The 16276-nt window shown below is 51.0% G+C and overlaps 1 protein-coding gene across 6 annotated transcripts in view; it reads left to right on the plus strand.

The window, feature by feature from the left end:
• Positions 1–12: 12 nt before the first annotated feature.
• Positions 13–16276, plus strand: part of DTX2 (deltex E3 ubiquitin ligase 2) — a 39206-nt gene continuing 22942 nt past the window's right edge. For 3 of the 6 annotated variants that reach the window (XM_026861476.1, XM_026861477.1, XM_026861478.1), the window contains exons 1-3: positions 15–209; positions 4624–5012; positions 10367–10952. In XM_026861476.1, coding sequence (XP_026717277.1) covers positions 4706–5012; positions 10367–10952 — 893 coding nt within the window. In that variant the 5' untranslated portion in view covers positions 15–209; positions 4624–4705. Of the gene's footprint in view, positions 210–4623; positions 5013–10366; positions 10953–16276 lie in introns of all 6 variants that reach the window. The other 3 variants (XM_026861473.1, XM_026861474.1, XM_026861475.1) reach the window with 2 other exon arrangements.

Raw genomic sequence — 16276 nt, forward strand, 5'->3', positions numbered from 1 at the left:
CGTGCGGGGCTGGGGGGGTCTGTCGGTGCCGCCGGGAGCTTCACGGGCCGGTTCGGAGGCTGTGACGGGCGTGCGGCCGGGCTGGCCCTGAGCCGCCGGCTCCCTTGCAGGACTTGGCGTTTCCCGGCCGGCCGGGAGCGGAGGGAAGAGCCCCGCTGGTGCTGGCCGAAGCTTTCGGGAAGCTGCAGGAGCCCTCCGGGTCTTGCCAGGTTTGCACCCCCGCAAGTAAACTGTCTCCTTGCGAATAAGTGTCTGCTGCTGTGCCCAGAAGGACCCAGGAGCGAGCGAGCAGCGTGCCGGGTTTGGTGTGAGGCCTGTGTTCAGGGGTACCTGCTCTCCTCTAGCTGCCTCAGCTCTCCTGTTCCCTTGTGCCTGCGCTAAGCCCTCTGCCTGGCACATGGGCAAACGCTTTGTTCTGCTTCAGTTGCGGTCTTTATTTTCTTCTCCGAAGGGAAGCACCTTGAAGCTTGTTTTGAATGGAAGGAGTCCAGGGTTGGAGTGGGATGGGTTTTATACCTTCAACCCAACCACCTTGTGCCATGAGCATCAGCAAAGGGTGGAAGAAGGCAGGACTGTGTCGAGGGCAGATCAGGCTGCGTGGTTGGAGTTATTACTGCACCCTCCTCTCTACTTGCTCTGTTCTTACTTCTGGGTTACTGCTAGCAGTGTGCTAGTCAGTGCTGGGTGTTCATGTGCAGTAAGATGTGTTTAGATACAAGTTACCTGGCAAGAGCTTCAAACCCTCTTGCATCGCTGTGTTCGCAGCTCGGGTCATGCTGGGCTTCTAAACACAGATCAGACTGGAGTGTGGAGGAGGCTGGGGGTGCCCTGGCTGGGTGATTTGGGGTCAGGAGGGCCCACGGCACCTGTAATGCTGCTCCAGTCATGCACCCTGCGCAGGGTCACGGGTTTATTACAGCCCTGTCACCTCTCAGTGCTTTATGTGCTCTCCTAATCCCTGTGTAATCTTTTCCCGGGGGCTCTTTGTAGCCCTTCCAGTCCCATCTCTCATGTGGTGTTAGTGGCGCTTAACAAATCCCTCCTGGGCACCCTCTTTTCTGAGCAACCTGCTGAAAAGTCTCTGTTTTACCAGTCTGATGATTTTTATTTTTGTAACACAGCCCAGCTCAAGGGCTCCTGAGGCTCTTTCTTTTCCAGGTACAAGCTAGCATATCATTGAAACTTTTATCAGCGCTGGCAATTTCAGTTCAGAAACTTAAAAAGGGACTTGGCATTTTTAGAAATCATCTCAGACCTATGAATTTTAAGATCCTGCATTTAAAGTGAAAGGAAATTCAGCTTTCTGGAAGTAGAACAGGTTTGACAAATTAAATGTGTCTTTCAAATGCTTTAATTCCCACCTGCCCCTCCCCAGCTTTCTCACCATCACTTGCTGGAGTGAATCTGCTGGGAAACACAACTGAAATGCACCCAATTCTTTTCCTGTCCAAATCCTTGTTTAAAGTAATGTGGGCAAACGTTTCAGAGGTTGTGCTGGGGCATAAATATCCAACCAAACAAATTCAAGATCTGAGCCCGCATTACAAATTGCATCCTAAGTGAAGGGCAGTTGACTGGAATATTTAAGTTTGCACTTCAAGTAGTTAGGGTTTTGTTTTCATTTGGGGTAAGCTGGCCCATAGGATTTCGAATTGGAGCCAGGCCGATTTGCTGAACAAGCATAGCTTTTAGGGGTTGGTATGACGTTTAGCTTTTCAAGGCATTTTTAAAGCTCAAGGTGGAGGGTTATAGTCCATGGGGTTGTTAACAAAGATGTGTACCTACTCCCTGCTGCCAGTCTTCAGGACAGAGCCAGGGTGAAGGCACCCAAACTGCAGCGCTGGCAGAACAGCGTGTGTAACACATCCCAGGCCCCAGCTGGTCGTCTCCATGCAGCTCTGCTAGCTGCCCACCCCAAAACCTTTCTGCCTTGCTGTAACACACTGCAGCCCAAGGGGGTAGGGTGAACACTGTACAAGCAGCTCTGGTGTTGAATTTCTCAGCTTTTAATAGTTGTGTGATGCTGAATTCACAGAAAAGGTAAAGGAACTGCAACTTAAGGCCTTTTTCTTTCTCTTGTTTGCCTTAACTCAGGGACTTGTGTAATTTGGGTTTACTGAAATTCTCCCGCATTCCTCACTTCCCAATCTGTGCAAACAGCTGCTGGCTCCAGCAGTGTTCAGCAGTGAGAACTGGCAGGAGGCTGAAATACGCCCCTCGCTCCTCCTTTGGACCAGCAGTCTCAGCACAGGAAATATTTTTCCATTCTAATGGGGAAGTGAATGTCCGAGCACGCGACGCTCGCGTGCAGCCACTCCGGGTACCCTTGCGTGTGGTCCAGGATTCAAAGCATCGCTGCCGTCCGAGGGGGTGAGCAACAGGCTTTTGTCACCTGGCTGTTCTCCACCAGCGTCCCAGCGCGCGCAGGGTAGTATGTGAAGGAGGCTGTTTTTCTGCTGGGATGCCCTCTTTTTTCCATTTCCTGCTGCTGCGTTTCAAAAAGGAAGGAAAACGAATCGCCGACTCCCTCCAAACAGCCTCCCTCTGTGCTCCTGCTCTGCTTGTGACTGTAGGATGTGCAGATGATTATTTGGTAACAACTCGGGGGGTGGGGGAAAGGTGTTGATTCTCTGTTTGGGGTTCAGAGCACCTAATGCATGTGGGTAGGACAGAAAAGCCTGCAGCTCTGCTTTGACTTGCGCTGGTCTGAGCTGAGCATGGACATGCTGGTGGTCCCTGACGAGGAGATATGTTGGTGTGAAACCTGCCATAAAAAGAACTGGCAGAGGCAGGTGTCAGGTTTGATACCTCAAGTTTTAGTTTGCTGGTTTGAGCAGTAAAATAACTGTCCTTGATGCATTAGGGGAGAGTGGATTAGATGGAAGAGGTCGGTTGCAGACACTGGGGTCTTCTCTTGGTGATCTAGAGCAGTTTGTCACCACCACCAGTTGAGCTGGGGGTGTTCTGTAAAAATCTCATAGCAGCTCATAAACTAATTTACAATAAATTCCTGGAGAAAGTGTTGCTTTCCTCTTATAAATGCAGACATGTGGGCGTGTCTGTTCTTCGCTCGCTCTTTTTCTATTTCTTTTTTAAGCCAGCAAGCCACACGAGCGTTATGGATGGGACACTCCACGGAGCGTGGGATCTTCCCCCATCTGGCAGGGATGTCATTCTGTGCAGATGGCATCCTCCAGTGGAAGCCACCCACTGCTTCTCTGCCTCTTGGGAGACCTGAACTTTTCCATTTGACAGGAAGGAAGCTCAGAGCTCCCTGATGACTGCTGGGAGTTAAGCGAGCAATCAGTGACGTGAGACCTTAGGAGGGAGGAGGCGATTTTATTTTGAAACAAAATTAATTTCGCTCATTCACAGTCATACCCACTTGCTCACCAGCACCAAGATGGGCATCTCCAAGTGGTTGTCCAGCATTGGGGCACCAAGACGTGTGTCCAGATGGTCTGGACAGAATCCCTTGCAAGGACACAGCAAACAAGGAATGCCAAATATCAGACCTCTCGTGTCTCTTGGACAGCTTGTCATGGGATGGCTTTGGGTCTGCTTTTTTTCATCCCATGGAGGCTGAGTGATGGGTATCTTTTGTCTCTGTAAGTTGCTAGGATTTACTCACTGCCCTTTGTGTCTTTATTTGGGTATCTTTAGGCTTCTACCCCATTCTCTGTTCTTATCTAAATAATGTCTTAACGGCTTGAGTCTCTGGCAGATTGTCCCTTGTTTCAAGATGTTCCTTGTTTTCTGACCAGAGAAGCTGCAGCTAGGTGTACTGCGATCTTGAGGATTTGCTAAATCACTGCCCTCAGCACAGGCTATTTATTACTCCCTGTTTTCCTCCTGGTACTTTTGTACTCCTTTCCATCCGTTCTTTGCTTAGATCACACACAATGTATGTATTACGGTGATTTGCAGGTGGTGCATAGAGAATTGTCTTCTGGCTTGTGTGCATGTATAACGCTACACAGGAGAAGTCAAGGGACTGATCCTGGATCGAAACTGAGTGGTCAGAAGCCTGAATGGAGCTGACGTTACCCTGAAGCTCAGATCAGTGGGAAGAGTTTGGGAACCACTTGTGTAACTGAGTCATTCATGTGCATGAGAGCTTGGGGAGCTCCTGCTCACAAGCTGGCAGCTCATTTCAGAGTGGTGAGAGTGTAACGCTGCCAGGATGGGCGCTGAGCATGGGTGGGGAGGGCTGCGGAGTGGCCACTTACCCTGGCATGCTCCGTGCTGGTGAGCATCTGAACTCAGGTCAGGGCTTATGGGTCTACCTAATGTGGATCAGCAGGAGGTCTGCAGTCGCTCTGGTGGTGTCTGGTGCTGCAAACCATAGGAAGCAGAGTCTCGCCTCAAAGTTTTTGCTCTAAATTAGCAAGAAAAATTGCTAGCATTGGCAAGGAGTGGGTGGTGATACCTTGTTTGCCCTTGACCAGAGAGCTCTGAGGCCAGTCCATTTCTCTGTAGTCTCCTAAATGCATAGCGAGCATAATCTGCAAAAGGCTGAGCATGTTTCCCGTTCCTAAATGGCTTGTGTGGTACGGATGCAGGGTGGAGTGGATTTGGGGCATCATTCTCAGCTCCATGTGCTCTCTTTGTTTCCTGCTGCAGGTCCCCCAGAAGAAGATGGTGTAAGACCAGCTAGCACAGCTGCCGCTTCCAGTCGCGGTGTGCCCAGACCTCAGGGAGGAACATGGCAGCAGCTCAGGGAGCAGGAGGCAGTTCAGCCGGGCCATCCGGACTCCCCGGTTCTGCCCCGGGGCTCAGCAGCAACTCCACGGCAGTGGCGGTGTGGGAATGGCAGGATGAATTTGGCAGGTGGAGGCCATACCAAGGGAACGTCTGCAGCTACATTGAACAGGTTTTTCAGGCCTCTCAGCAGAAGGGACGGCGTTCAGGGTCAGGGCATGTCAGCAGCATCCCTCTGGGACGTGCAGATCCTGTCTTGGCCCCTTATGTCATCGACATCCCAAGCTTGACACAGTTCCGGCAGGATACAGGTAAGGGAGCTTCCCTGCCCGTGCTGGGTTTTGATGAGGCTGCTTGTGTGCTGGGAGAAAAGTGGGGCCTTGTCCTCTGCTGGAGAGCTCCACAAAACTCTGCTGTCTGCTGCTGGGCAGTTCTTTGAGGGTGGCAGGTCTGCTTCTCTCCTGATGCCGTTTGCTGCCCAGCATATTAGCACATGAGAAAATCAGCGTTGGCTGGCCTGAATCTGCGGGGCTGGGTGCAGGCAGGTGGCAGTGGTCTCTTAGGGAACCTCATCACAGGACCTCTGGAGCTCAAAGCTTGTGAGCCAGAACCCTCAGAGCTGAAAACTTTCTTCCTGCCCCAACTCCCATCCATTCAAGACCACTCGCATAAAAAGGCCTTTTTACAATTCAAACCCTCCCATTTGAATCCCTTGTTCCCTCTGCAACTGGAGTGCCAGCTGCTTTACCTTGGCACGCCGCCCTGCACAAGCTGCTTTGCTAAAGCCTGCAGCCCCCGCAGAACGCCGTAATGCTGCAGCAGAATATTCCCCGCACTCCTGCTATATGAGGCTGGCTTGCTTCCTCCCAGAGAGGCAGGGCGGGCTGGGCTTAATAGCAGGATTGAGACCCAATTTTTCATTCTCATCTCATTTCTCTCGGGGTCACTGAGGCTAGCAGCTTGGAATTTGCTGAGATGACTCCTACCCTCTTCTGTTCCAGGTGTGCTGAGCAGCTGTAGCTTAGGGGGTAAGGGTGGAATGCATGCTCTTCATCTCTGGAAAATCCAGGGAGATCCCAGATTACACACCCCAAATGAATGGCTGCTTTGGAAAATTCTCCATGCATCAGTTTCCTCTTTGCCAACATCTCTCCCATCATCCCAGGACAAGTCACCCCAAGCTTTAGAGATGAGCAGTGTGCTGATTTCTTGCCAACTGAAGCAATAAGTGAACAATATCTTGTATCAACTGCACAACTGGGCAGTTTCTACCGGAAAGGGAAGTGGTTGGACCAAATGCATGTGGTTATCACAGAATCGTCTAGATTGGAAAAGACTTTGAAGATCATCTAGTCCAACCATTAACCCAACATTAACAGTTCCCAACTCCACCAGATCCCTCAGTACTAAGTCAACCTGACTCTTAAACCCCTCCAGGGATGGGGACTCCCCCTCTGCCCTGGGAAGTCTATTCCAATGCCCAACAACCCGTTCTGTAAAGAAATGCTTCCCTAATATCCAGTCTAAACCTTCCCTGGTGCAGCTTGAGGCCGTTCCCTCTTGTCCTGTCACTTATTACTTGGCTCAAGAGACTCATCCCCCCCTCTCTGTACCCTCCTTTCAGGGAGTTGTAGAGGGCCATGAGGTCTCCCTCCAGTTCCCTCAGCCACTCCCCATCAGACCTGTGCTCCAGACCCTGCACCAGCTCCGTTGCCCTTCTCTGACCACACTCGAGTCATTCAATGGCCTTTTTGGGGTGAGGGGCCTAAAACTGAACCCACCCATCAAGGTGCAGCCTCACCAGTGCCAGGTACAGGGGTAACATTCCTTCCCTGTCCCTGCTGGCCACACTATTTCTGATGCAAGCCAGAATACCATTTGCCTTCTTGGCCACCTGGGCACACTATTGACTCATGTTCAGCTGGCTATCAATCAACATCTGTCAATCATCACAGCTGCATATCTGTTCTTATTCTCACTTGGTGACCTTAGAATTAGTTTTTCTAGTGGTGTCCTCGGTGAGGAGCTCTCTTAGCTGGATGCCTTGTAGGTCTGCTCAGCATGGCCTGTTTGAGCACCTGGAAGCTCTGCTGAGACTGCGGCTTTGAGCAGTACATCGTGGGCCACCAGAGATGGCACAGGTGGCTGCTGCTTGCTTTCTTCATGCCTGACTTGTGAAGGAGCTTTCCAGCCTCTTGCCCTTGCAGCCAGTGCTCCAGCACATGGGCAGCAGTCCTGGGCTATCACTTGTTGGGAAATGGCCCAGTTCGGTGTTGGCGAGCAGAGTGCCTGTGGGAGGGTGAAAGATGTGTCCCAGGATAAATGGAACATTTTTATCCACAGGTGGAGCTATCTCTCTGCAAAGGTCTCGTGCCTCTTTAGACCCTTGTGAAAGAACACCTAGTGAATGTTGTCCATCGCAGGATGGTTTGGAATCGGTCATCTTTGGGGACAGCCCTGTACAATTTTGGAAATTATGTTGGCTGGCGTGATATCCTTTCCTTGGATGAGTTCTGTGGTTGAGTTGTTAATAACAAGAAGGCTGATTCCACTTCATGGCTCTCCTGCAGTGTTTCACACTGATTTGGAGGGATGGTGATCAGGGTGGCCAGGTTTGTGAGCCACAAGTATGTGTGTGCTCTGCAATGTGACTGTTGGAAACACTCTCATATCCCCTTTCAGTGGCCTAGTTCTAAGCAAAGATTTTTCTATCTGCAGGGCTCTGCCTTAAACATGAACCTTTCTGAGCAAGCAGCCAGCTGACCTTTGTCATGTGCTGGAGAAAAGAATCTCTACAGGAAATATCCTCATGAAAAAATCTTTAAACAGAGCAAAAAGTAGGCTGTTGTATTCTGCTCATTAGCTATTAGACAGACAAATAGGCTCTTCAAAGGAAGCCAGAGAATAACAGGAAGCCAGTGTTAACAGGACCAGCATCCTCACCAACGGGGAGTGACAGCTGTGCAGGGGGATCTTGTGGGCAGGATTAGCCATGGGCTTCAGCTGCTGGTCGAGGCAGATTAGCTGGGAGTGAATGCAGGGGAGCAGCAGGACTTGTCCTCTCACCACAGCTGTTTGCCCACCCTGGAGAGAAATGCCAGTTTTCCTGCCAGCTTGGGGGAAGGGGAAACGTTTTCCAAGTGCATGGCTTTGGTCTTGCTATTGACTCCAAAAAGCTCTTCTCCCTGCTGCTGTTTGGGGGTTGCTTGTAAACTCCTCAAGTCCGCTCTGTGCTGCTGTTAACTTCTGGGCTGCCAGTGGAGTAGGGGCAGGCTTGCTAACATCCCCTGAGATGTGTCCCGCTGGGCTTGGACACCTTGCTTTACGTGTGGCAGTCCCCCTTCTCCTGGGAGCAGTTCCCTGCACTCATCTCTAAAGGTAGTGCATTTCTCACCATCTCACTTCCAGTCTTCCTGCTGCTCAGGGGTCATCCCTGCTGCTGCCCACCTGTTGAGGCTGTAGGCTTGTGTTTCTAAAACTTGGCAGGATTTGCTTGCTCGATCGGAGCAGTCGTTGCTACAGTTTGATTTTTGGCGGTTTCATCTGCTTTCCTGTGGAAGATGTCGATTCCTGGCTGGGGGAGGTCGCCTTGCTTCTGCTGACACCTTCTGCCCAGACTTCTGCCAGGTGAAGGCCTTGTCCCACAGCTATCCCTGGGCTTCATGGTCGAGCTGTTGGGGCTCAACCCCAGTTCTTATGGGGGAGGTTGCTGTGTTTCACTGCCTGCTAGTAGCTTTTTAGGTGTGCTGAGGAGATGTTGTCTGTTGGATGGTGTCACTGGGCAGCCCTGCTCTACAGTAAGCAGGATGCTTGGTGCTGCTCCGGCTGCTGAAGCAGCAGGTTGGGAGTAAGTGCTGGACCTTTTCTGGCTGCTCATCCCTTGCATGGGCTGAGACAAGCCATTCCAGCCTCCAGTGCCTTCAGCTCCTCAGCAGAAACAGGAGTCCTGTTGTTCCTTGGTTTGGCACATTCTGCCTTTGAGAGCACCTCAGCCTTTATGTCAGCTCTGGAGCTCAGATCTGTCCTTCCTGATTTAGCTTCTGCAGTGACACAAGGGACATACCTGCACCCCAGCACAGGGTCTCATTATGGTCTGACCACCAAAGCGCTGTGCAGAAACCACCAGCACAATTTACAAAGAAGCCTGGGATTGTGATAGCAGCAGAGATGTGACTTCCATGCTGACGAGCAGAATTTTTAGCAGTGAAGAGGTGGCTAATGCCCTTATGGCTTGAGTCAAGTCCTAGTAGTTTCTGCAGTACCCCAAGAGCATGGGGTGCATGTAACAGCAGTGTGAGGCAGAGATAGTCAAGCCAGCATTCAGCCAGCCAGAGCCTGATCACAGATAGCAGTCGGGCTTTGATAGTGTGGAGTCCCCTGTGGGCTGTCCTCCCTCTTCCTCGGGCTGTGCTGCTTGGGTAAAGCTTGCTCGGATTTCCTGCCCCCCCCACAGAGCCACCAGCAACATCCTGAGGCAGTTCTCCCCAGGCTTGAGGTGCAGACACTGTTTTTACCTGTGGTCCTGGAGCTTAGGATCATAACTCTCATTACCTCTTTGGAGGCTTTATTTTGGTTTTTTCCTCTCAGTGATGATGTTTTCTGAACATTTCCTGTGTTCAACTCGCTGCACCCCTGTTCACCCCCACCTGCCTGCATCCCCAGACATGCTTGCCCCGCTCTTCATCCTCGGTGCAGAGTGCTGCTGAGGATTTTCCAAGCAGTGGTTTTGACCCTGCTGCAGGAACGCATTTTTGCAGAGATTGCAGAGCTGCTGTCCTGTTGGGTGGCTTACCTCCCTCATTAGGATTTTTCTTTTTTAAAGAAAGGAGTAAAGTAACCAGGAGTGAAGTCACTCTGAAGAGCCAAGCTTCCATCAGGTTTCATGCTCCTGCTGTCACTGTCGAGTGGCCTCAGGAGTGTCTGTTTTCATTTCTTTTCCTTTGAACAGCTGCTCTCTCCAGTTCCCAAATTATGTTGTTCTTTTCTCCTCTAGTCTTGCTATATCTCCCAGCAGTCAGGAGCCTGGGGAAGCTGGCCCTCTCTGTCCCCTCTCCAAAGTCCTTGCCCTTGTGGGATTTCACCCACTGCCCTAAGAGCAAAATTGCCCAGACCCTTATGTAGCAAAGTAGGCGTTTAGCCCCTTAAGCGCTCCTGCAAAGCACTTCCTGATGGTGTCGTGTGTCTCTATAGTTACTCTGTTGTCAAGGCTGTGGGAGTTGTTGTTTTGTTTTTTTTTTTTAACCAGATCTGTGCCTCAGCTTGATTATTTTACCTTTTTTTTTTTTTTTTTAAACGTCAGGGAGGTATATGTGATTGCTGTGCCTTTGCCTTTGTGCTCAGGTGTGTCTGTCTCTGCATCCTCTCTCTTTCCCTCCTTTCCCACCCTTCCTCCCAGCAGCTTTTGAACCTGTTGCCAGTCCACAATCAGATTTGGCAAAGGGACGGGGATCTCGGGGGTATTGCATTTCTCTAAGCTTCATGAGCAAACCCAGCCCTGTTGAGAGGAGAAAGTCTGTTAGTACCCCTGTTGAGGAAGGGGTGAGGAAGGCCACCCTGATGTAGAAGCCACAGATCTGTGCAGAAACGAGTCCCTGAAGACAACATCCCTTTTAATTCTCTGTTCACAAAATGATTTTATGTATTTTCCCCCCCTCTCCCCACACAGGGACGATGCGGGCCGTCCGCAGGCACCTCTTCCCTGGGGACTCTGCTGCTGGGCAGGGCATCGTCTGGGAGTGGCAGAACGACGAAGGCGGGTGGTCCCCCTACGAGATGAACGTCTGCGTGTTCCTGGAGCAAGCCCATGCCACAAACCACCAGCGAGTAGATCTCGGACCCTTGGGCTACAACTACGAAGTTGACTTTGTGGCTCAAGTCCAGACCAACAAGACCACGAGGTTCCGCCGCAGCGTTCAGAGGCGCCTGGGCGCCCCGTACCCGGTGACGGCCTCCCCGGCACCCCTCCACACGGGGGTGGCTTGTTCTTGCCAGCAGTGCTGGCTAAACAGTGGGACTGGTCCCATCACCACACGCTACCGCCACTCCATGATAAACTTTCCCAACTCCTCCACTACTCATCAGGTTTCCGGTAGGACAGCGTCAGTAAGTTCTTCCAGCGTTGGCTTCGTGCCCTATAACAAACCGACTTTGTCTGGAGCAAGGTCAACACCGAGACTCAATGCACAGAGCACCTGGGCTTTGCCTCAAGCCGGGGGCCCCAGCACAGGACTGTCTGCATCTAACGGAGTCAGGTACAGACCCTAATTCACCCTTTAAATACTGTGCATGTGTCTGAGAGACCTGCTGTGCTCAGTTCTTTTTTTATCTAGGAGCCTCTCTGACCTGGAGGACTTTACAAGGGTCTTCTTCCTAGAAGGACGGAGAGGTTTGTGCCTTTGTGTCCAGTACAGTGGATGAAAAGGCCTCTCCTTTGCTTTCCCTTTATTTTCTCCCTTGTGAAATACAGTCCCTGTCTACTAATCTCCCTGAACCACTGGAGAAAGCAGTCAGGTTGAGATTCTGCAGGTTGGGAGACAATTAGTAGTGACTAGTGGTATTTCAGGTTACACTTAAAAACAACTTTGAGGAGGACTGAGTGAATGAAAAGAGGACTTGTGAACACTATTTAATTCAATATATGTGGTAAACTTGGAGAGGAAAACTTCTCTGTGTTCAAAGCTCTTTCCTTTCAGGGAGAGAGCACAAGATTCACTGCATGTGGCTGAGACCTTGTGAATTCTCTTGACAAAATTAGGAAGCACATGTTGGACATTTTTTAAGGTGAAAAAGAAGGGAAAAAACTTACCACCGTAAGATACAGATTTGATCAAGGATTTTTTTAAAAATCCATTGTGAAGATGTTTAGAAAGCCAAATCAGTAATTCATTTTCCCCTTCCTTTGATACCTTGAACCATATTGATCCCTCTCTTATCTGAAGTCAGTGGGGTGACACTAGCAATTTGAGTGGTCCAGGCTATTCATCAGGCTAAATACTGATGCAGAGCAGAGGTGCCACTAGATAATCACCAAAGAAGTTCATTTTGCATGTGTTGAGGTGCTGTGGGGCTTTGCTGTTGCAATGTTGGAGGACTGGAGGCACAGGCAGGACTGATTTAAAGTCCAGCTAGGTCTCACCTTGGTTTTGCCATGTCCTTTCCCTCATCTTCCTTCAGCGACCCTCTCCTGGCTGGGTGCTCAGGGTGGGCTCTGGCTCTCTGGAGGGAGCTAGTTACTTTGAAAGAAGGAAGTTACTTTGAAAGAATTACTTTACAGAATTGCTGTAGTGATATCTGAGGTCTAGCTTTCTGTGGTTCTTTGAGCTGTCACCCCTCAAATACTCCAGCTTGTATGGTTGCCCCCCTCCCCGTGCTGGCTGCACATCCATTTTCAGAGTGGCTGTTCTCTGACAGTGCTGAAGCTGGTGTGCATCTTGTAGCACAGGATTTCAGCCCCCGTTGGTGAGCGGCTGGAGCTGAAGGAAGGCTGTGTTCACACCTTAGTGGTGTGGGAGGAAGGGCTTTGTTTCTCTTCAGGCCTTTCAGCTGTTGCCAGCTAAATGAAAATCTGAATCTTGTGATCTGACAGTTCAGCTTCTCTCCACGGTGTGAGCTGGTGGACCAAGCCACAGTTGGTTATCCCCTCCAGGGCCTGAGTGGGGCTGCAGCACTGGTCTCCAGTGGGAATTTTGGGGCTAGGGGAGATCAGTGTCACCCTTGCAAAGTGGGTCACGTAAACTCTTGTGTTCTTGTAGGATGGTCTCTGTGAAGCCTGGACACCCAAGCCAAGCCAGATCTCCACTAATCGGCTTTCAGAGCCTTAAGTCTTTCTGTGCGCAAGCCTTTGCTAGCAGAGGTCTTCGTGGCCTGTCTGTGATAATACTTGCACCGAGTATCTGCCAGCATTAAACTAAGGACCAAGCAAATGCTGTCGGACTGCTCCCTCTGTTTGTAAATGGCTGGAAGTGTACAGAGCATTTCACTATAAATAATCCAGGTGCTGAACCACTGTGTGAGCACCTGAGAGACTAACGGGGAATTTGCCAGGGCTGATTTACCTGTCCAAGATAACCCCGAGTAAATACAGAGATAAGAGATCTAGAAGGGTGTTGAAAGCACATTTTGCTAATTACATGAGGCACAGGGGTTTGAGGTTTATTTTGAATCTCATTTGTATTTTAAGCAAGGTGGTGAATCTTGAGATATTTTCCTTAGTGTCATATCAGGACTTTCCCTCTTTGAGGTCATCTGAGTGAAATGACTTCCTGCACCCTGTTCTTCTTTCTCACGGTCTTTTTCTGGTGCTTTCTTTGCACCTGGTGATTTTTTTTTTTGTGGCATCTTAAGCATCTGCAATATTTCTGTGTGCCAGTCACCTTTGAGTAGGGCTGAAAATCAGACCTTCAGGACACCCCAGTAAGGCTCTTGCTGTCTCCTGAGGAAGCTCCCAAATTCCTCCTCTCGCAGGAGCCGCTGATCAGTGCGTGATGCTGCTGGGCTGCTTGGAGCCCCCATCATTCCCCAGAGCCTCAGTGCAATTTGCAAAGTGATTCTCGTGGTGAGAAGATTAAAAACGAAGAGCCAAATACTGCAGCAGTTGCCCTGCAAGCCTGTCTGGAGCCCATCGGGGTCTGGGTATGTTGTAGGCTACTGATGGGGGGACAGGCTGCCATGATAGGAGGGAGGATCAGAGAGAGGTGTCCAGAGAGGGGTGGCATGGGCTCCTTACCATGAACTGAGCCCATGGCCCAGGCGATGCTGTCTGGGAAGAAAGGGACAGCCAGGAGGAGACCTGAAGGTGCCCAGCAAGTGTGGCTGGGGGAGGGCATTGCTGTGGCAGCCTGCTGGGCTGGGTCCTGGGAGCTGCCAGCGCAGTGGGCAGTGCTCGGTGGCCAGTTTAACCCTCTGCCAGGCAAATGCTGGCAGACCTTGGGCAGGGTTAATGCAACAGCACTTTGGGGCTGGCATATGCCCCCACACTCCTTGCTTGGCTGCTCCACCTCGGTCCCTTCTCAAGCACTGCTGAAAGTGGATTTTGTGTCAGGAGCATCTGATCCCCTCCATGACAGCCAGCCTGGGGACTGCAGCAGAAGGCAGAGCCCTCCCAGAGTGCTGGGGCGGCTGCTGTGCTGATGGTGACATTGGCCATGGCCAGGCAATGCCGTTGGATGGCCGAGGTCTGACTGTTGTAAACTGGCAGCTCAGCTGTTCGTGGTGTGCAAGGGGTGAGGTGACTGGTATCTTGGCAATAACCCCTGGCCAAGCCAGCCTTTCTGGGGGGTGCAAAGGGATTGTACGGTTAAATCTTTGCCACGCAGGGAAGGAGGCAGCTCTTCAGACACTTGGGAGGGAGCGTGCAAGTGCTGGCAGACTTGTGTGACAGGCAGACTTGTGTGACGGGCACCCTCTGTGCAAACCCTGCACCCCCAGCTGTGAGCCTTGCTGCCTGTGCTCCTGGCTGCTGGCTCTCTGTCCCCGCTGAGGTGGGAGCTGGTCCTCAGCATGGATGTACTGCCAAGGCTTGTCATGGCAAGCGTGACATGAACCCTTGGCAGAACCCAAGCCTGGGCCAGGTATGCTGCTGGGCACTTGCGTGGCTACAGGGCTTGCCAGGGAGGTGGTTTTGCAGGCAGGATGTTAGGAGCTGTCTTTATCTCCACAGCTCCCTTTCTCTTCATTAACATCAGCGTTTGCCACTAGACGTATCTGTGGAAGCTGCTGTTTTCCATACAGCCCTGCAGGAGCTTGGATGGATTGCAGATCCAGCCTGTGGCTGTGTGCTGAGCCTGGAGGGAGGCAGCAGCTGGGGGCTCATCTACATGGACCCCAGAGAAGGGCAGAACAAAGATCTGCGTTGGTGGCTCTTCGTGGATGATAGATGATGTCTGGATCTCCAGTCCTTTGGGATTAGTTTTGCCAGGGGCACTCTTCTTCCTCCCTGCCAGACAGACAAATGCATGCAGGGGGCCAGTCTTTGTCTTCCAGTGTAGTGCCATATGTGAAAGGGACTTTTTCAGTGCCAGCTGACAGCTCGAGATGGCTTTTCCCCTGTCACCCCTGTGCTGGGTTTGAGTCGGAAATGCCACTGAGTGGGTGTAATTGCTCCTGACTGGGGTTACAGTCTCAGGCTTGTGAAACCCATGTTCCAGCAGAAAATACTCTAATTTCTGTGAATTAGGGGAAACCTGAGTAGCAAACTCTTAACAATGTGTTTCATTTAATTCCAAAGCCCAGAACATTCCTGGGTTATTTTATCCCCTAGGTTCCCCGTCTTCCCTCCTGAGCTGGACTTGGCTGGTGTGGTGGTTAGTTCCCCTTGCCTCACAGTCGCCGCCTGGTCTCCTCCTGCATCACCGAATAGTGCAGCCTTTGTGGTGGTGAAGACGAAGTGCTAATTATCCTGCACTAATTATCCTGTCAAAGGTTTCTGTCTCTGTCCATCGGGCAGCATTGCTCATTTCTCTTAGCTGTAATGTGTAACTCCTGTGCTGACCCATGCTCAGAGAGCTAAGGGAAAGGAGCAGTGGGCCACAGTGTCTCCTCTGGTGTCTAATAAAGGTTGTGTTTTGGCTCCAAAGCAGCTCTGGTGGATTACTTATGCTTATCTTCACAAAGCTTGCAGGGATGACCCAGCTCATGCCTTTTGGAGCTGAGCTGCAACTGGCAGAAGGGCTCAGAAGCTATTAGGGAGAGACTGAAAGATGGTGCCGTTCTGTACACACAGTTTCTTTAAGGAAACACAGCTCAAAATGGCAGCACTGAAGCAAACATCTCTTCCGCGGGGCTGAGAAAGTGGTGTAGTTCATCCTGGAAAGCTGCCTAACTCCATGTGTGGTTGTGACAGTTATTTCTAATAGGCAGGCAGGAATAGCCCCCAGTATGGGCTGTTAGTAGCACAGGCATGCCTGGGCTTTTGTGGCATTGATGGTGATTAAATGTATTTCCTGTTTGCTGTGGAGCTGAAGGGTGGATGCCAGTGTGAGAGGGTGGAGCTCAGGCACTTCAAAATGCAGGTTTAATTTCCCCTTGCTTTCAAGAGGGTCAAAGTCACTGGAAAACCCAAAGAGGAATGCCAAGGCTTAAATAGATGCTAATATCCTTGGCTCTGCTGCTAATGTATTAAATATATGTGGGCAAGTTATTTTGCTTCTTGGTGCATTAGTTTCCTCCTGTGTATGAAACACAGTTAATGAATCTGGCCTCTCTCACAGACGGCACTGAAAGCTGCAGATGGAGAGTGCCACGGCAAGGGTCGTGTCCTTATATCGGTGCTGTTAACTGATCGGGGAAGCGGGGGTCAGCTCCCCAGGCTCCCAGCCACCTCCTGGCATGATCCTTCCCACCCCTTGCGGGAAAGCCTCCATCCCTGGGGCAAAAGCTAACCTGTTCCCCTCACTGTACTGGCTAATTACAGAGCAGGATGCTCCTAAAACAGGGTAAGGAGTGGTAAGTGCTTGTGATATAAGGAAGTGAAGCTGCAGGAAGCAATCTCCTGGGGGATACATTAATAAATGCCCCAGCTAGGTAGTTCCCAGCTTCCCTGGCCCCTCTGAGCTTATACAGCTTTGGGTGCTGGTCT

The sequence above is a fragment of the Athene cunicularia genome (assembly GCF_003259725.1).
Source record: "Athene cunicularia isolate RWA chromosome 19 unlocalized genomic scaffold, athCun1 chr19_part1, whole genome shotgun sequence".
Taxonomy (NCBI): Eukaryota; Metazoa; Chordata; class Aves; order Strigiformes; family Strigidae; genus Athene; species Athene cunicularia.